The 20,830-nt window shown below is 44.8% G+C and overlaps 1 protein-coding gene across 1 annotated transcript; it reads right to left on the bottom strand.

Moving 5' to 3' along the window:
• Window positions 1–4,521: 4,521 nt before the first annotated feature.
• On the bottom strand, window positions 4,522–17,839 carry CRTAM (cytotoxic and regulatory T cell molecule). The gene is made up of 11 exons (XM_056860863.1): window positions 17,788–17,839; window positions 13,992–14,138; window positions 11,958–12,110; window positions 11,379–11,522; window positions 9,774–9,935; window positions 9,347–9,421; window positions 8,411–8,509; window positions 8,200–8,301; window positions 7,257–7,400; window positions 5,145–5,225; window positions 4,522–4,652 (listed from the first exon to the last, which is right to left on the bottom strand). Exons 1-11 carry the CDS (start codon window positions 17,837–17,839, stop codon window positions 4,522–4,524), a joined length of 1,290 nt encoding a protein of 429 aa, XP_056716841.1.
• Between the last annotated feature and the right edge of the window lie 2,991 nt (window positions 17,840–20,830).

Here is a 20,830-nt window from a genome sequence, read left to right as displayed (position 1 = left end):
GTTAGTTTGAAAAAGAGAGACTGACTGTGCAAAGTATTACTGTCTTCTGAGTCCACTGGAGAAGCTTGGAAGGGCATAACTCTGCTTAGGATTGCATTGTAATATGTTTATTTATTTAAGGGATTTTTATGCTGCCTCTCCTGGGGAACCTGCCCAAGGTGGCTTACCAAATAACACAATAAAACTTAACATTTGAAGTTATAAATTAAAACCCAGCATTAAAAAAAAACCAAACCCAGCCACAAAAGAGAGATCTCTGTGATCTCTGTGATCTCAAAGAGGCGGAAGTAGATTTAAAATTAGACCATGGAAATGACAGCACCGAACCCGCTGGAAAGAAGAAAGGATTCTTGTCGGGTTGACACCACACAAGTTACTGTGTATGAAAATTCATTTATTCATTTATTAATCATAAAATTCATTTATGATTACCAGCATTCTGACATTACAGACAAATGCTGAGGATATAAGGGACGTTCTGAGAGAGGATCCAGACGTCATAAAAATATACGTCCTTCAGGGTAGCTGAAGAAATATTGAAACAGGCAAAGATACCGGAATCCTGTTCTACCCAACTGGACTCAAGGACATTTATGGATAATATATACATAACAAAAAAAGACACCACAAATCAATTGCTAATTTCTGTTGAATATTATTTTTTATGAATTTTGCCTTGTTGTATATAATACTGTACATTTAATTTTGTTGTTTGAAAAGGCACTATGAAGTAATAGTGCAATTTGAGGAAATTATATTTATAAACCTCCAGGTACTAGCTGGAGATCTCCTGCTATTGCAACTGATCTTCAGATGTGGAGAAAATGGCCGCTTTGGCCATTGGACTCTATGGCACCGAAGTCCCTCCCCTCCCCAAACCCTGCCCTCCTCAGGCTCCGCCCCCAAAACCTCCAGGTATTTCCCAACCCGGAGCTGGCAACCCTAACTCTGTGACATTGTACCCCACTGAGGTCCCTGTCCTCCCCAGGCCCCATCCCCAAATCTCCAGGAGTTTCCCAGCCTGCATCTGGCATCGCCACCCACCCCATCCCCTGTAGGTGGCCAGGGGGGATCTGGCAACCCTATGATGTATGGTCTTTAATAACGGTGTGTCATTGGCAGCAATTCAACAGGGGAAGCATTTTTCACCACTGTGCCTTTTTTTAATTGTTTTCTAATTTAATCACATATATTTCCACCATTCATGTAATGTAATTATACAGTACATATGATATATATCTAATCAATGTGAATATTCTATCTATTCGACTCCCCCTCTCCCCTCCTCTATCCATTTAATATCTCCGTTCCTCCCTTTGTATCTAACTTCTAATTCATTATAGTAATTCATATGTGCATTTAATCCCATATCCCATCTAGGTTTTAACATTAGTATTACTTCTCCTTTGGTCGGCTGAATGAGATCAAAGCACAGCCTTTAACATACCCCAAGTTAAATTCATTAACACACTAGGTTGCGCAGGCCTCCCATCCTCCCACAAATTCTGCATTCGCCTTCTGATTTATTAATGCACTGAGTTTGGCCGTTTCTGCTTTTTTTCACCACTACCCCTTGATGCTGGGGTGGGGGGGAAGCTGCACCTGTTGGATTTCTGCCTCTCAAGACGCTGGGAAGGGCACAGAGCTCCTGCCAGGGTGAAAAAGGCGGCAGGCCTGCACAGATTGCCTCCCACCTTTAAAAGCACAGGGCGATCCCTAAACAAAACTCCTGCACCTGCCTGCTTTCCCCACCTGGATTCATCCCCCCCCCCTTCCCCATTCACCTGTTCCAAAGCAGGAGCAGCTACGCCGCACGACCCATTCACAGAGCTGCTTTCCGCAGCCGCCTCCACGCCGCTAGCGCTGCGTCTCCATAGCAACGGTACACAGACCCCCCCCACCCCCTGTTGCGCTCCGGCCCCGCCCATCCGCTTTGTCCTCCCGCCTTTGTTTACGGCACGTACCAAGCGCAGGGGAGGGGAGCAACGAGCTTCTGCGCCTCTCCCTGCGCTCGGCGGGAGTGGTACTTCCCACCCCAGTTTCTTATGAGCGGCGCGGGGCTTCGCACAGGAAGAGCCGGGTTTGCAGCCAAGGTCGCGCGTGGAGGTTTTGGAGCAGAAATGCCGCGGGTGCGGGTGTTTATATCCCTGCAGACTTAAAAACAACCACCACCACCGCATAATATAAAGAACACTGCTACAGCTCATATTGCAAAATGTAGTAGCAAAGCGCAAGAGTCCAGTAGCACCTTAAAGACTAACAAGAATATTTTCTGGTGGGTATTAAGAGTACTTTAAATTTTTTACTGTAACAATTATTCAAAATATTTAAAATAATTGTATGTACTCTTGCATTTTGTATTTTTGTTATTTTTCTTTTTTTGTATTTTTTAAATTTTTTTATATCTCATAAAAATTAATAAAAAATTATATTAAAAAAAGAATATTTGCTGGCAGGGTATGAGCTTTCGTGAGCCACAGCTCGTACCCTGCCAGAAAATATTCTTGTTAGTCTTTAAGGTGCTGCTGGACTCTTGCTCTTTTCTTCTACTGCAGACAGACTAACAGGGCTACCCACTGTGAATTGCAAAATGTCTAGGGAGGAGGAGGAGGAGGAGGGGGGGGAACACGCCTTCCTTTACTAACTGCTACCCTCAAAGCAGGTACCAGCATGGCTAGGCCGTTTCTGCCAGTTAGTTGACAACCCTGCATCCTAATGAGCAGCCATTACCTTACAAACATCCAGTCGCATTCTTCCAGACATGGTCATTAACCCCCCTTGCTTATTCCCATTTTGTGTTTGTGTGAAAAGTGTCGTCAAGTTGCAGCCAATTTATGGCGACCCCTTATGGGGTTTTCAAGGCAAGAGATAAACAGAGGTGGTTTGCCATTGCCTGCCTCTGCGTAGCAACCATCCTAGTACTAATCAGGGCCAACCCTGCTTTGCTTCCCAGATTTGAAGAGATTGGGCTAATCTTGGCCATCCAGGTCAGGGTATCTCTATTGCACAGATACAGGTGCATTACAAACGTAATTAGGGTTGCCAGCTCCAGGTTGGGAAATACCTGAAGATTTTGGGGGTGGAGACTGAGGAGTGGGGGGTTTGGAGGGGAGGGACTTCAATGCCATAGAGTCCAATTTCCAAAGCAGCCATTTTCTCCAGGGGAGATCAGTTGTAATAGAGAGAGATCTCCAGCTACCACCTGGAGGTTGGCAACCCTAAACATGAAATCTTCCACAACCCCCCTCCCCCTACACACACATCAGATGCCCTCCAGGATGTTGACTCTTGCCAAGGTAAGCCTGCATACTAGGCAGACTATATGGCGAACCAACCCAACTCATTTGATGGCCTTAACCAAGCACCTTGTCCCTGACCCCATATGGGGAAATTATTAGCAATGGTCTTTAATCTTTCCAGACTTGTGACCCACTGAGCTATATGCTCATGACAGGGAGAGGCGGAACCAGAGTTATGATCTCACTAGCGTCAAGGCCATGACCGTGGGTGGTAGACCAAAATACTTGGGGACTGGAAACCCATATGGAGCATCAGGAGATGCACCATAGGGTTGCCAACCTCCAGGTAGTAGCAGGAGATCTCCTGCTATTACAACTGATCTCCAGCCTATAGAGATCAGTTCACCTGGAGAAAATGGCTGCTTTGGCAATTGGACTCTATGGCACTGAAGTCCCTCCCCTCCCCAAACCCCACCCTCCTCAGGCTTCGCCCAAAAAACCTCATGCGGGTAGGAAGAGGGACCTGGCCACCCTAACCATTGTGAATAACAAGGCTAGGGACAGAGCTTTGGAGGAATTAAATCACCCCACCAGCCTGCTTCTCTTCTGAGCATATATACATAGGAAGGCAGGAGATATGGCAGCTTGGTGTCTATGTGTATGCCCTAAAGGCAGTGTGAAAGGGGGGGAAAGCAGCTCTGTTGGGGTTCTGCGAGGTTTTACAGTGCTCCCAAGGATCACTACCCACAGGCTGAAGACCTGCTGGTAATACTTAGCTACCTTACAGGGTTGTTGTGAAGATGTATTGACGTTATATGTCCTCAGGGCCTGAAATTGCTATCCTAAATTATTAGAAACTCTAGCTAAATAATAACATCCACAAGATTTTCAAGCAGTGTTCGTAGTATCACTGTTTTTTTTTTAATTTGCAATATCCTGGTCCAAAATAGAACCAAGGTCTGGACTACCCATGGGGAGCATGCCCATTATATTAGGTTCTGTAGAACCCAGGCAGGATAATGGTGCTTCAGCCATCTTTTTTGTGGGCTTCCTAGAGGCCCCTGGTTGGCCACTGTGTGAACAGACTGCTGGACTTGATGGACCTTGGTCTGATCCAGCAGGGCTTTTATGTATGAGTCACTTCCGCTTGTCTGAAATCCTGTTGGGAACTGAATTTTGGACAAATATTTGCAATACAACGAACTGCAGAATAAATAAAAGGGATGCAGCCCAGCGCCACTGTTATGGTACACAGTCCAGGGTTGTCATGAGGGACTGACAGTTATAGATCTGTCTCTTTTATGTAGGGCAACTGTTTCTCAAAGACGGATCCATTGGATTCTTCTGAATTCTTTGATGAGGTCCGCCACAATCCTTCAGCAGCGCTCTTCTTACTAGATTTCCAACCGACCACTGGGGAAAAGTAAATAAATATTTATTGATATCCCCACCAAATAGATAAATATTTATTTTTGCCTCAGCTACATTTGGAATAAGGGCCTACTCAGAAAACATTTTGCTACTGGGATTTAAAGGTAACCGGGAGAGGAAATTGGGTTCTGGTCTTGGGCTTGGCTCTTCTTCTTACTATGGGGAGAAGGAACCTGGTGAGCCAGGTGTTGATTCCAGGTATGGTTGTCAGCTCTGGGTTGGGAAATACCTGAAGATTTTGGGGGGTGGAGCCCAAGGAGGGTGGGGTTTGGGGAGGGGAGGGACTTCAATGCCATAGAGTCCAATTGCAAAAGTGGCCATTTTCTCCAGGTGAACTGATCTCTGTCGGCTGGAGATCAGTTGTAAAAGCAGAAGATCTCCAGCTAGTACCTGGAGGCTGGCAACTCTGTACTTGCACTTTAAAAATTCAAATTCTCTCTCACACACACTTGTGTTACAACTCTGCTGACTTACCTTTCCTATTCTCCTGCACATGATTGTCTTCATTAGGCCTAGCTTTGTAGCTCTCCAGCGTCAGGTCTGAAGAATCGTTTTCTATTCGGATGACATTCAGAGAGAGAAATAATGAGCGACAGTAAATACGGCAGATTTCTTCACAAAGAGCCCTCTTAGAATGCAATCCTAAACACACGTGTTGGGGAATAAATCCTATTGATCTTCTGAGTATAGATGCTTAGCATTGCACTGTTAATCAGTTATAGTGCAATCCTAAGAACTGTCTTGGGAGTAAGCCCTGTGGAACAGACCTTAGGATCCTGAGTAAAGCTGTTTAGGATTGCTCTATAAAAAAACATGGAGGTTGGAGCTGGAGACCTCTGGTCCATGGATTTAAGAGTGTAACTCTCTTTAGGATTGCACTGTTAGCCACTTTAGTTTGATGCAAGCCAGTCCTGCATTCTCCATCCTACCCCAAGTCTCCAGCCCCAACCGATGTGTTATTTTTAATGCTACAACATATGTTCTAAAATGGCTACTGTATGTAAACAAGCATGAAAACTTTAAAAATTGCCCATGTTCTCACATATGTAGCAGCATTAATAAAAATCTGGCTGCTAAAATGTATGTTTTCCCGGTGATTCTTTGACTAAACACATGAATCTTCCTTATTCTGAGTCAGACTCTTGGTCTATCAAGGTCAGTATTGTTTACTGTGGCAGTATGTTCAGGGTCTCAATTACATTTTTTTCATATCACCATCTACCTGACCCTTTTAAAACTGGGGATGGTGGAATTTGAAGCTGGGACCTTCTGTACGCAAAACAGAGCTCTACCGCTGAGCCAGGGTCATTCCCCCAGGAGTAGGTGATGCGTGCGTGTGAATTTTTATGCTGGATTTTATGCCATCTACTTTTGTTACGTGCTGCTTTTAGTGATGCTGTTAACTTTGCTCCTTTAAAGATGCATTTTGTGCTGCTTATTTATTTTTACATGTTGCTGCTTTTAAAGCTGCTTTGTAAATTTCCCCCCTGGTTTTTAAAAGATTTAAAATAGCTATTATTATAAGTGTTTATGTTTTAACTAGGCTTTTTAAACCTAGTTTTAGATGTAGCCATGTTGGCCTGCAGTAGTAGATTCAAGTCCAGTAGCGCCTTAGAGACCAACAAGATTTGGGGGGGGGGGGTATAAGTTTCCAAATGTCAAAACTCCCATGAAGGGAGCTTTGACTTTCAAAAGATTATACCATGAAAATTTAGTCGATCTCTAAACAAGTCTAGGTTTTATAAACTGCCTTAAGAACCACTTTGGCTGAGGGTTTTTGGATAGAAATAAGTATAAATAAATAAAGGGCAGCTGAATTTGAAGGGTCAATAGCAGGTGGAAGCACCTGGTACGTACCCCATGGTACGAGCAGAAATCAAAACCTCTCATTCAAACATGACGGGATTTGAGGGCCAATTCTGAGTACTTTTTTGAGATGTTAACATTTACCAGAAGATATGTATACTGTGCCAGTTCATGCAGCAAATAGTTGTTTGAATGTGGTGAAAACTGACATTTAACATTTAATTCATAATCGTAGTTTCACAGTGCCCTGCTCTGATATGTCAAATACCAGCTCTCTCCACATGAGGGTGCTTTCAAACCTCGTATTTATCATATGAAACTGACCTAGTAAAATAATTTTATGGAGAGCTTCACCTGTTGAAAAGTTATGTGATTGGTTTAGAGCTGCATTCTCAGGATGTGTTAAGTAAGGATCAAATGAATTGCAGAAAACCAATTGCTTTGGAAAGGTGTTTTATTAATTTAATGACCTCACTATCCACCATGAACACTATTGTTGTTCGCTTGCTGTCTGATGCCATTCTCTCTTAGCCTAGCCTACATCACAGGATTGTTGTGAGGATAAATTGGGCAACAGAGATTTATGTATGCTGGACAACAAAATGTACTGTTTGTTTTATAACATTTATATCCTGCCTTTCTGCCATCACAAAAGCCACCAATGCAGCTAACAAATTAAAACATACATAATAAAAATCACATTTTAAAGCCATCAAAACCACTGCCAACAAAAAACCCTACACACAATATAGATGGATGCAATTTTTCAGACTGCCTTACCTCTCTTCCATTCTCTATGTGCTTTCCACAGTTTCACCAAGAAGAGCAGGACTACGACAAACAGAACTGAAAGTAGCGCGGCCACAAGGATTGGGAACAGCTTGCTCGGCTCCTTCAAGATTCCTTCACGGGTAAGGTTTGTTCCTGTTTTTTAAAAGTACTGTGCGTTTTAATACCTTTGGAGTACTGTTTCCTAATAAGATACTGGCTGTGCTGGAATACATATTTTTACAATCACAAATAATTGTTCAATTGCTCTAACCTACCGCTGGTCAGGTTGGAATTCAGAGTAGCTGCTTCATGGCTTGGGGACGCTGTTTGTGTACTAGAGTTTCCTTCCGTGACGTTTAATATTTTGTCAGGTTCTGCTGAGAAATGAAAACGATAAGGCTTACTCCTTGCAGGTCCCAGCGGAAACGAATCACTAAGTGGCTTGAGGGGAGCGGCACGTGTCAGATTATAAGCAGAAATTATTATTTTGTGTATGGAAATCATGGTTAAATTGCTTTAGCCTACCGTTGGTGGCAGTAATGTTCAGAGTTCCTGCTTCGCCATTGCTTGGCGTTGCTGGTGTGCTGGGGCCTCCTTGTGTTATATCGAATACGTTTTCTGATCCTGTTGCAATGAAAAAAGAGAAGGGTTATTCCCAGCAGGGATGGGTACTGATATGGCTGCGCATTCATTCATTTATTCTTTTTATACCCCCCTTCCTGTCTATCCCTTAGGCCTAGGCAAGCTGACAGCTATTTCATCAATATTTCAACACAATCAATTCAGCAGTCAGCCCTATTCCCAAGATTTCCCTAACAGTAACTTGTAAAAAGTCTCAAATCAGATCACAACACAATACACAAGAGCAGCAAGAATTTCAGGACTACACGTGCACAATAGCGTAGGTCAAGTTTTTATTTTACATTTGGAAATTATTGGTACTTTAACATACCACTGGTGGAATTCGGATTCTGAGTTGTCATTTCGTTCCTTGCAGATGTGGTTGGAGCCACAAAGTTTTCTTCTGTTACATTTAATATGTTGTCTGATTCTGCTGCAATGAAAAGGGGTTATTCCTTTCATGTTCCATTAGGATCGTATGTGTCAATATAACGGCAGGAATTAATCTAATGTTACGTTTGGAAATTATTCTTAATTATGTGACATACCATTGGTGCTGGTAGAGTTTGGAGTGTCTGCTTTGCTGCTCAGGTGTGGCATTTGTGTCCTGAAATTTCCGTCTGTTACATTTAATATGTTGTCTGATAATGTCAGAATGAAAAGAGAAACGTTATTCCTTTCATGTCCCTGCAGAACTGTGTATTACAGAACTGATATTACAGTGAATGGCTTGAAACAAACTACCGTACATTTGTCAAAGTAACGGCAGGATTGTGATAGATCGATAGCATGGCCTCATATCATCTTTTGGGGGCCTTTCTTCATATTGATTTAGAACCCCTCCCCTTTATCCTTATATTAAACAGAACTGAATTAAGAATCCCATAATTTTTGGGTGGTCTTCTGTGCAATTTCAACCTGATTCAGCTTTGAATATCCAAACTACAGGTCTGTCAACCTCAGCTGCATGAGTTATGGCCTTAAAGGATGATTTGTGCAGATAAATTTTAAAATTTATTTAAACTATAACCAGCTAAATAGGTTTATAAATGGTTTATTTGAAAGAAAACAATATCAGGATAAATTTTGCATACTCTTACTTGAAGAGTCGTTGATTGATCAAAGTAAACTAGAGAATTGTCAACATGATGTAGTGGTTAAGAGCAGAATCAAACTGGCTTACAATCACCTTCCCTTCCCCTCCCCACAACAGACACCCTGTGAGGTAGGTGAGGCTGAGAGAGTGTGACTAGCCCAAGGTCACCCAGCTGGCTTCATGTGTAGGAATGGGGAAACCAACCCAGTTCACCAGATTAGCCTCCGCTGCTCATGTGGAGGAGTGGGGAATCAAACCCGGTTCTCCAGATCAGAGTCCATTGCTCCAAACCACCGCTCTTAACCACTATACCACACTGGCATATAAAAACCAACTCTTCTTCTTTTTTGTTAAAAATTATTGGTGGCATTTTGCTTTTTACCTGTGTAATGCCAAGGATTCTCCAAGGTTGTTGTACCAAATTCAGATGTAGTTGGAACAATATCTGCAGTAGACTCTGGAAAATAAACACACATTTATCCAAGTTTTTAGTTTCTTCCCCATAAGACCACATTCCATTTAGCTATCCACTTCATCTCAAGTGACATATAAGACACAGAACGAGGCCTCATCAGTCAGTCTTAATAAATTAGTAGACTTAGTACAGGAGTTGGCAAAAACCATGTGGAAGCCATGATGAATCACCTGATTTAGGCACTACCTTTATGTGTTTTCTCCTTGGCTGCCATTACTCCACTGCCCATCTCCTTTAGTATGTGTTTACTGAGAAGACAGGCTCTCCCGTTTCTCCCTTCCACCTAATCAATGTAATGCTTCAAATGTTGCACAGATACAAACGCTGCACTTACTGATATGGCCTAGGTGGACAGTTGCGGTTAAATTTCCTCTTCCCAGAGCTTTGTGCCGAACAACACAAGTCAGAGTTGACTTCTGGTTGAAGGTGTGGACTGTCAGGGTGCTGGTTGTGTTGCATTTCTTTCCGTTGCCTTCACACTGATGTTGGGTGTCACCTAAAATATATTTGGAAGGGCAGCAGGAGGGGGGAAATAACCCTTACTCTCTTGTAAGGTGCTTTCACACATGCTGAACAATGCACTTTCAATCCCCTTTCAATGCACTTTAGTGATTGATTGCAAGTGGGCTTTGCTATTTTACACAGTAAAATCCATTTGCAGAGTGCATTGGAACAGCATTGTTTTTGAACGCTACTTTATTGACCAATGAGGGCCTGTAGCCAAAGGTCTATGACACTGTTTTCTGCCAGTTCTTTCTTGCTTTATTCCCCCTCCCCTTTCACACTCCTTCCCACTTCAGTCATTTTCCTGGAACACTTCCAAGTCTGCTGTTTTAGGTCGTTTTGACTGGACAGCTTCCCTGTGACAGGCAGAAAGAAGAACCAATTGCTGCTGTAGACTTCACTGAACACATGAAGCTGCCTTATACTGAATCATACCCTTGGTCCATCGAGGTCAGCATTGTCTACTCAGACTGGCAGCGGCTCTCCAGGGTCTCAGGCAGGGGGTCTTTCACATGATCTACTTGCCTAGTCCCTTTAACTGGAGATGCCAGGGATTGAACCTGGGACCTTCAGCATGCCAAGCAGATGCTCTACCACTGAGCCACAGCCCCTCCTCATCAGCACCACAAAACCCCCATAGAATCTTATAACTTCAATAATCAGATGGACTGGGATCTTTGAAGTTTGTTGTAGTGTCTAGAGTTTAACTTCACCACAAACTATGCCAGTGTTTAGATGTTATACAGTAATGACTTCATGAGGGGAAAGTCTTTTAAAATATAGTTGGGATGGGTAGAGGACCTAAATAAACAGACCAGTACTAGCGATGGAAAATATGTTGCTCACTTTACAAGTTTCTACTGATTTTCTTTGTGAGTTGACTCTTTACAGAGGTGGCATTTACATTTTCTAAACAAATAATAGCCTCATTGTGCACAGAAATTTGATTCCATCAAATCAGGAGTCAAAAACTGCAGGTCAAGGTTGATTTATTAAGCAGAGTTCGTCGTAGATTATGTTTTAAATGAAGGATTGTAGATTTAAAATAATTTTTTAGAATTGCTGTATTTGTTGATTTTAATGTTGGTACTCGCCCTGAGCCTGGCCATGGCGGGCAAGTCAGAAATAGAATAAAATAAATAAATAAACAATATTTGGTTTCACATGATGTTTTCTACCTATGCAGATATCTGGCCAAAGCAAAGGTTATGAAACCATCATTTGTCAAGGCAAACCAGCGAGTGATTATTTGCAAGACGGTTCCTGGTTTCAAAAACCAACCATAGCTGAACCATGGTTTTATGATATGTCTGAACTGAGTCATGGCTGAGTTTTTGCAGAATTTGCCTTGTCCATTAGGTGTTGGTGCTGATTTAATAAAGTTATTGACAAGCAATGGGCACCACATCAAGAAAGTAACTGATTAAAAACATACCAAAGAGCTCGATCCCATTGTCCAGCAGCCATGTAACCTGAGGAAAGGGCTTACTCCTCCAGGTAGAGCACCTTAAGATAATAATTTCTTCTCCGCTGTGAACTCTAATTGTTGATTCTTCCAACAGAGGTTTAGAAGGAGCAACTGCAAATGAAAAAAAATGAGTGATGGGATTAGGAAACTGAATTCTTCCCACTTCAGTTTCATCACAGCAAGGGGTATAGAGCTGGCTCTGGATTTTTATGTGTCCTCGTACAAAGAGATTTGTTTCTTTCCCAGTGAAAAGATGCTGTTCACTCACTTTCATCATCCTTGAAACCCAAAGAGAAGTGATTGCAATGGATTCAGAAAGGTTTAACTGTTTAGGATTTCCCTATGAATTCTCTGTCCCAGCTGGCCATCCAAACACTAGGAAAATTTGGGTGAGTGGGTCTCTCCTGGACTGGTTTCCAATAGGCTATGCAGTTGGGCAACCACTGGGTACCCACTGGTATCAGATATACGGGCAAACAGAGCTTGATCCACTTATGCCTCTTTGCTTGCTCTCTTAGATTCAAAGCTAGGATTTTAGGAACTCACCTAAAACGGTGACATTCACCACCTTGGTTGTGACTGTCGCACCATAATGGTCACAGGTGTACAGTCCTTCATCATCTGTTGTTATGTTGGAAATGCGAATTGACAAGTGATCCGTTGAAGAATTAATAAGCTTATACCTCTTATCCTTTAAACCTGGAAAAGGAACATTTTAAAAATGGGAAAGGCATTAAAAGCTCATTCTTCAAAGCTTTACATCAGTGGTTCCCAAACTTTTCGGCCCCCTTGGTTCCACAAACTCAACCCCAGCACCCCCTACCCTATCCAACAACACAGTTGAATGGGCCACCTCTAGCACCCTCTGCTGTCCCCTTGCCTCTTAGTGCCCCCTAGGTAATCACACTGCCCCCCCAGGGGGTGGTACTGCTCACTTTGGAAACCACTGATTTACATGAAGGCCTGTCACATCACTGGGGGACAAGACCTTGAATGGGCTCCATTGCAGACATAGGGAAACAGCTATGGCTGTCAAGATTCAGAGGTTGTGCACAGGGGACAAGACGGGGTCCCAAGCCATGAAGAAGGCATGGCTGGCATTAGAGGTTGGCAGCATCGGGCTCTTTTTTGTACATCTTAAGATCCCCATGAACTGAGGATGGTGCTGCCATCTTGGATCTCAATGGTTGTACTCCAGAATCCTCTGTGGTAGTGCTGGATCCACAGAAGCATTCGGTGTTCATGTGTCCTTCTTCCCTTGGCTATGGCTCCTCCCTACCCATGAAGGTGACCCTCCTGCACCAAGTTATCCCTGCCTAAAATGGATCTGAATCTGGCTGGGGTGCTGCTAAAGGAAGGGAAAAGGAGGATCTGTCTGCCATGGCTCTGAGGATGGCTGAGTATGAAGAAGGCTTCCTCAAGCTCAGTGAATAAGGAGAGGCTCCCAGGCTCAGGAACCAAATTCAAGGGAGGAAGAAAGAGGAGCATCATTCTGAATTTTCCCTGGGGTGCCCAGATGTCTAAGCCTGGTGCAAGAGGACACGCCGATCCTCTAGTTCTGGGGCTGCACCTCTGCAGAGCTAGACTTTGCTGGGAAAGAAGACAGTTTGCAGAAGCTTCCACACAGCACAACTGTTACACACAAACCAGGGTGGTGGAGGTGCCCCTTTATTGGTACAACCTGTTCTTCCTAGCACCACAGTAGCATTGCAGACTCAAAAGAAGAAGAGTTGGTTTTTGTATGCTTATTTTCTCTACCTTTTAAGGAGAATCAAACCGGCTTACAATCTTCTTCCCTTCCCCTCCCCACAACAGACCCCTTGTGAGGTAGGTGAGGCTGAGAGAGTTTGGAGAGAACTGTGACTAGCCCAAGGTCATCCAGCTGGCTTCATGTGTAGGACTGGAGAAACCAACCCAGTTCACCATATTAGAGCCCGCCGCTCTTAACCACTATACCACGATGCCAGTTTAAGTGATAAAGAAAGTGTAATGCATCCAATAAATCATGCAGTACGGGGGTGTAGGAAGAAAGAGCGCTACGTAAGGTTTTCACTGGCAATTAAAATTCCAGTGCCTTTACAGAAAGTGAGCTGATCAAGAAGATACACACAAAATTGCATATGGACTCAAATGTGCCTCCAGTTTTATTCCAGCAAAAACAACAACAACAACAAAAACCTAGTTATAAAAGATCTCTGAAATGTTTTTCTAGAATAAAAATAACATACAATGTTGGGGTATCTGAAAGGTTTAAAAATGTATTACGATGTAATCTAGCATAAGCCAGAGCCCAGAAGGGCCACTGCTGAGTTCTTTGGACTTGCTGGACAGAACAGTGGCCTTTTGCATAGTGGAAGCAGTGATGAACACCCTGGAAGGAATTTCTGCATTCACACTTTGTGACCACAACGATGGGGCTTCTGCCGCTTCAACTTCCTGCCCTGAAGGGGTTGACGGGCTACGATGGAACCAAATGGTGGAGGTGTGGATGACTCAGATAACTGTACAGCAGGAAAGCCCACCACTTGTCCACGGTGCAATGGAAAAATAATTAGGGCACCAGCTTCCACCGGCACTTACCTTGTACGCGGTCGAGAAAAATCACAAACCAGCGAGGGTTGGACCACTGCAGAACAGATGAGTTGTCTCCACCCACCACACAATGCAAGTCCAGATCCTGACCCTCCACTACTGTTAGGCTTTCGATGGGAGCCTCTAGAAAGCCCTCTGTCAAAGAGAATGGATTTATGAAGTGTCTCTCAGGGACAGCTGACAGAGTCCTAGAGAGACATATGGACATATGAAGCTGCCCAGTACTGAATCAGACCATTGGTCTATCAAGGCCAGTGCTGCCTATTCAAATTGGCAGTGGCTGTCCAAGATCTCAGGCAGTGATCTTTCACATCACCTACTGCCTGATCCTTTTCAACTGGATATGCTGGTGATTGAACCTGGGACCTTCTGCATACCAAGCAGACACTGTACCACTGAGCCACAGTCCCTCTCTTGTGAGTGAAGCACACAGGCTTGCGTAGAGTTTCATGAAACACATCAGCCACCTACTGTATATCAATATATCTAATAGTCAACTGTGGCCCCATCTGCTGATACTTAAATCTGTAGATTGGGGCCACATTGACGGAAGGTATTTCTCCAAACTTGGAGGAGCCCCCCAGGTTTGCCGAAAAATCCGAAACCTTAACCACTGGTGCAGTGGGGGAGGGGAAGAGGACTGGGAACCACCTCCTCCTTGCCCACAGGGAACAGTGGTGAAGAAGCCTCCTCTCCCACTTGCCCATCTCCAGCTCAGTTGCTGTCCAGCTCTTCTCTTGGCTGCAGAGTGCCAAGACTGAGGCAACGACCCTGGAGGTGAGCATGCTGGCAAGGAGGCTCCTCTTCACCCACCTGTCCTCTTCCAGTGCCATCACCTCAGCTGCCCTCCCCACTGCTGAGGTCCAGGTAAGAGTGCTGGAGGTGGCTGAAAATACACCTCAACACAATCTGCAACATTTGGTTGCAGGTCCCCCTTTGTCGTTTCATAATTCCATTCAGCTGTGGGCCATGTTCCATGGTTGGATCGCTTGTCTCTTTAAACCAGGGGTGTCAAACTCAATTGTTACAAGAGCCAGATATGGCATAAATGCCACTTGGTCTGGCCGAGCCATGCCTCGCCGGCCCAGATTGAGGGTGTGTGTGTGAGGAGGGTGGCTGCCTTGCAGGCCAGATAAGAGCTCTCAAGGGGCCAGCCCTGGCCCATGGGCCTTATGTTTGACACCCCTGCTTTAAACCTTTGGAAGCATCTGTGCAGAGATGGGCATATTAGATTGGACTGTGTAGCCACTGGCTACTCAGCATTTTCCCGATCTACATCATTCTCTCTGGGTACTACTTGGCTCGATAGGGAAGATGCAGAAGTACCAGATTTTCATCTTTAGGATCAGCTTGTGCTGCCTGCCAAGAAAGCCAAGAAGATTCCAGAGTTCCCATATTGGTAGTGATTCACGCAGCATTAACTTAACCCAATGATTGTATTTATTTGGGTCAGTTGAGATCCAGAAAAAAGAGCAACACTCCAGAAACTTACAGCTTACATTGCAAGTTGAGCTATGGACATAGCCCAGACTTGTCACATCATGCCAAACCATGCTTTGAAAATCTGCTTCACAGCATGGCTTTACCATTCTGGCTTGTATAAACCAGGGTTTCCCAGTGTAGACATCATGCCAAACTATAGTTCCTTGTCATGGATCAAACCAAGCCTGTCTCCTGTAACCACCTGTTGTAATGATAATATGGGATAGCCCATATTGGCTGCCTTGAGGAGGGTACCGTATGTAATTAAACAGAGAGGCAAGGGAGTATTTGGAAGTTCCAGCTTTGACTTTGAGCAACGCCGAGTTTGCTCTGTCAATGGCTGGGAGAGTTGTGTTTGTGGTTTTCCATGGGTCTCAGCTTCATGGTTTCCTGCCACTCGTGTGGTTACGCCAAGGCACGTCAGTTTATGAGCTTTGAACTTGGAGAGAAAGGAAACACATGGGGGCACAAACACACACAGCAACCCCAGAATCATTCTATGCGTAGTGTTTCAGTGTGAGGCAACAGGAAAGCAGTAATGCTGTTAACCAGTCTTTGTTTAATGCTATCCCCCCCAAGTGTGGGGAATGCTAGTCCCTCCCACACATGGTCCACTGATCTGTGTAGAAAGAAGTAGTGTGGTCTTTTTCCTGGTAGCCCCCATCAATGCTGAGAGCCCCTTTGCACCTTGTTTTTTTTCTACATGGAAACAATTTCCCCACTAATCAAAGAAGCTCATCTGGTAGGCACATGAGAGAGGGCCTTTTTGGTGGTAGACCCTCGATGATGGAACAGCCTCCCCCGGGAGGCTGGCCCCCTCACTTTCAACCTTTAGGAGGCAGTGGAAGATAGTTTTATTTAGGACTGCATTTGACTAATTTAGTTATTTATTGGAAGTCCTAATTGAAATTTTAAATCTCGGTCTTTTAGGATTGTTGTTTTAGTCATTCCGTAAACCGCCTTGAGTTCTGCAAGGTAGAAAGGCAGGTAATAATGGTAGCAATCTAGTGGTGACATTTGTCTTAGCTGAAATATTTGGAGTTGGTGGGCTATGATTCAGCTGGAGGGTGATGCCTTACCCCCTCCCTCTTTGAATGACATGCGTACCTGTGCAGATTCCACATGGCAGAGCGAAGGTTTTCAGGCTCAAGAACATGACTGAAGTGCTAGGCAACATGCTCATCTTTTCAATGTTTCAATCTTTTCAGCTTCGTACTTTGTAAAGGTGATGGTCTGCTGGCAGCCCGTGCTTCTCATCTGGACCCCATCCTGATTTTTCTGCTCCCCCTAACAAGACTTATTAGGCTTAAAGAACTACAACTTATCGGGCAAGCATCCTTCCCATCAAGAGATTAGACATCCCCGCAGAGGTATTTGGGGTGATCTCCTGTTTCCTGATGGGAGAGACGCTTACCAGGTTCTGCTGTCAGAGGTGGTGATAGTCTTGTCTCAGCCAAGCTGCTTGGGGAACCCACATGAACACACATGAAGCTGCCTTATACTGAATCAGACCCTTGGTCCATCAAAGTCAGTACTGTCTACTCAGATCAGCAGCAGCTCTCCATCAGGCAGGGGTCTCTCACATCACCTACCTGCCTAGTCTCTTTAACTGGAGAGGCCGGGGATTGAACCTGAGATCTTCTGCATGCCAAGCGGATGCTCTACAACTGAGCCACAGCCCCTCCCCAAGGGAAGGGAGCAATGATGCCATGGGAGGAGAGAAGACCTGTGGCTCCTAAAGCATCTGTGGTTCCCAAGTGGCTTCATAGGGCCAACTTCATCATCCCAAGCTGAAGAAGTTTGTACATTGTTTTTTTGGAGCGAGCCCGTGCAATATCATTGCCAATGGAAAAGTCACAACAGAGGGGAAATCAGCAGCACTGGTGCCTATTGACAAATGACTTCAGGGCTTTCGAATTGCATGCCAGGGTGTCTCAGAGGGTTCCTCAAGGAGAAGACCCCCAATGGAAGATGAGCTTCTTTGCAAAAGGCAGCATTCTCTCCACCAGGGAGAGAATGCATGCCAGGGTATTGCAGACTGCATGCAGACTGCATGCCAGAGTGTCTCAGAGGGTTCCTCAAGGAGAAGGCCCCAATGGAAGATGAGCTTCTCCGCAAAAGGCAGCATTCTCTCCACCAATTTCCCTTGCAACGTCTGCCTGTCAGAGCAGAGTTTGCACCTATGACCACTTCCCAAATTCTTCAGCCATGCAGAGGGCTTCCTCGGCAGACAAACCAGTGCCGGAAAGGTTCCCTGAAACTCTGCAAGGGGCTGAAACAAAACCCGTCTCTTCGGGCTTACCTTGTAGCAGTAGCAAAGCCAATATACAGAAGAGCACCGACGAGAGGGGCATGTTGAAGAGTCTGCTTCAAAGCCAGCCCTGGTGCTCAGGAGAGAAGACTTCCTCTTCACGGCTGAAGTCCGGGGCCTGCTACTGGCTCCTCCTTTTTAACAGGGCAGGGGAGTGAGTGCGTGTGCCGTGACTTCATCAACTACTGTACCTGCCCCCTCTTCATCGGCTGCTCCCACCTACCTTCGCATCTCTGAGATGGGACACTTTCCTCTGCGGCTGCTATCAAGGAAGATACGACCACTTTCTCGGCTCTAAAATTAACTTCTTATGTGGCCAGACTTGAGCTGCCTGATGTCAGCAAAGCGAAGATGAAAGGGCAGGGTGCACTTTCTTTCCCCCCTCTTCCAAATATGGGAGGTCTCTTCTGAGCAATGCTGTTGTCTTGAGCATACTGCAAACATTTAGTTAGAAATAACGAATGCGCCAGTGTGCTGCTGCTTTGCTCCAGGCAGCAAGTTTTCCTCCAGGCCAGCTGCTGCCAATCTTAGTAGACAATAGTGACTTTGATGGACCAAGGGTCTGATTCCGTATAAGGCAGCTTCATGTGTACCTGTGTTCATGTCTCTTGAGGTCGTTTCCAGCTCTATGTTTCCAAGTTCTGCATCAGTCCAGCAGTTCAGCTTGGATGCAAGTGTCTCTGTGTTGCCATTAAAAAAAACTATTGATGCATTCATTCATGCTCTCATGTTTGCGGCATCACTTGTACAGATTTTAAAAAAACATGTTCACTCACAGATTGCTAGCTATTTATATCGAAGGGCTGTAGCAGGGTAACAGCCTGTTGAGAAGCAACCATTACATTGCTGGCCTGGGGAATCTGGGCACCCCATATGAAGGATTACTTGCGCAGGCAAAGGATCTTTGGAGATGGGTTATGGCTCTGTGGCAGAGCAAATGCATGCTTTGCGCACAGGAAATCTTGGGTGTCACCAGTGAAGGATCTCAGGCCAAACCAGATGAGACTGTGAGATTTCTGTGATCGGAACTCCCACCCTTTAAAAATGAATATAAGAAGAGCCCTGCTGGATCAGACCAATGAGGGTCCATCTGGTCCAGCATCCCCCGTCTCACACAGTGGCCAACCAGTTCCTCTGGAGATCCAACAAACGGCATAGAGTCCGAGGCCTTCCCCTGATGTTGCCTCCTGACACTGGGATTCAGTTAGGGTTGCCAGGTCCCTCTTCACCACCGGCAGGAGGTTTTTGGGGCACAGCCTGAGGAGGGCAGGATTTGGGGAGGGGAGGGACTTCAGTGCCATAGAGTCCAATTGCCAAAACGGCTGGAGGTCAGTTGTAATAGCAGGAGATTTAGGAGAACTATAACATTCAATTCAGTAACCAATATGTATATATGTGGCTGTCCGTAACGTTTTAAAAATTTTATTAATGTAACTCTGGGTGTTGTGGGTTATACATTTTGTATGGTCTTAATCTGAACATTGTTAAGGTCTGTGACTAAAACATTAATAAGATTGATTGATTGAGCAGGAGATCTCCAGCTAGTACCTGGAGGTTGGCAACCCTAGATTCAGAGGCTGACTGCCTCTGAATGTGGAGGTTCCCTTCAGTCACCATGGCTGGTAGCCACTGATAGACCTATCCTCTGTCAATGTAGCTAATCCCGTCACTACATCCTCTGGCAGCAAATTGCACATTTTAATCACTTGTGTGATTATATAAAGCAGACATCAGGTGTGAGGGGTCCTAATTTGGACTGTGTCAGGGGAGGGGATTTGGCCTGCCTGTGCCATTTTCCTGAGCCGAAATGGCCCCTGGGAGCTGCCTTTTGGGGAAACAGAGTAGTACTGATATTGGTACCTCTATGTATGCTCCAGTGGAGCAAATGGTTGCTTCACCAGGGCCATTTCAGTTTGGGGAAACAGTGTGTGGGGTAAGGCTTATCCTTGCACTGAGATCCTGATCTGAACTGGACCCTCAAACACTTGCATTTTAAAAGCCCACTTGGATCATGGGGGTCCTCAGGAGCTTATTTGGAAAGACATCTTGCCTGCCTGTCTCTGTATTGTGCAGCTGCTGGGGAGGGTTGTGGAAGTAGGGTTGCCAGGTCCCACCTCGCCACCGGCAGGAGGTTTTGGGGGCAGAGCCTGAGGAGGGTGGGAGTTTGAGGAGGGGAGGGACTTCAGTGCCATAGAGTCCAATGACCAAAGTGGTCATTTTCTCCAGGTGAACTGATCTCTATCAGCTGGAGATCATTTATAATAGCAGGAGATCTCCAGCCACCACCTGGAGGTTGGTAATCGAATGTGGAAGTGGACCCTGGGATGTGCCTCAGAATCCTCTCCATCAAGTCGAAAGGGTCTCCACAAGCTATCAAGGCGGAAGATCGCCGATTTTTTGTAACCCAAGAATTAGGAGTGGATTCCAATGGAAAGATCTCCTTTGACCTTTTTTTGTGGAGCCATTGCAAATTTTACACACAAAAACGTATGCACCAAAATGACCTGCGCTGACAAGTTCCAGTGTGCCCTACAATGCGCTTAGGATGCTAGAATTTTGATTTAAAGTCAAACGATGCCCATGCCAATAAGACAAAGCCATAATGTAGATTTTTTTGCATGCCTTTTAGGTATCTGCCGGCAAAAAAGCTTTCCCATTCTAATAAACATCATGATTGGAAACTGAATTGCAGTACTTGGGTGTTTGAAATTGTACAGAATGTTGGTAGTAGTGGAAATTACTAGCTACGACGGTCATTGCAGCATGTTTTAGAAATCTGATTATCGTCAAATTGACAATCTTAGCTTGGTAATTCTAATGAAAAAGAGAGAGGAAGCACTTGGTTTGTAATGAGAACATATGAAGTTACACCGGAGGAAAGGTCTAGTTCATGAATAAATCAGACTTCCAGTGCAACTGATGGCCTAAATGTTTGTGGATAAAATGTGGATAAAATGTTTGTCGGGTTATTCAGCTGTGAGCGGGGTTTGCATTGTGTGAATACAGGATGCCATCTGCTGTTCCTGTGCCTCAG

This window comes from Euleptes europaea, chromosome 14 (genome assembly GCF_029931775.1).
Source record: "Euleptes europaea isolate rEulEur1 chromosome 14, rEulEur1.hap1, whole genome shotgun sequence".
Taxonomy (NCBI): domain Eukaryota; kingdom Metazoa; phylum Chordata; class Lepidosauria; order Squamata; family Sphaerodactylidae; genus Euleptes; species Euleptes europaea.
This window is presented reverse-complemented; position numbering and strand designations above follow the sequence as displayed.

Bases quoted from the DNA above. Each gene is read 5' to 3' on its own strand.
- CRTAM (XM_056860863.1), bottom strand. From the start codon at position 17,839: ATGCCCCTCTCGTCGGTGCTCTTCTGTATATTGGCTTTGCTACTGCTA. The intron at 5,226-7,256 runs GTAAGGCAGTCT...TCATCCGAATAG, and splicing joins ACATAGAGAATGGAAGAGAG to AAAACGATTCTTCAGACCTG. The intron at 4,653-5,144 runs GTAAGTCAGCAG...ACTTTTCCCCAG, and splicing joins TGTGCAGGAGAATAGGAAAG to TGGTCGGTTGGAAATCTAGT.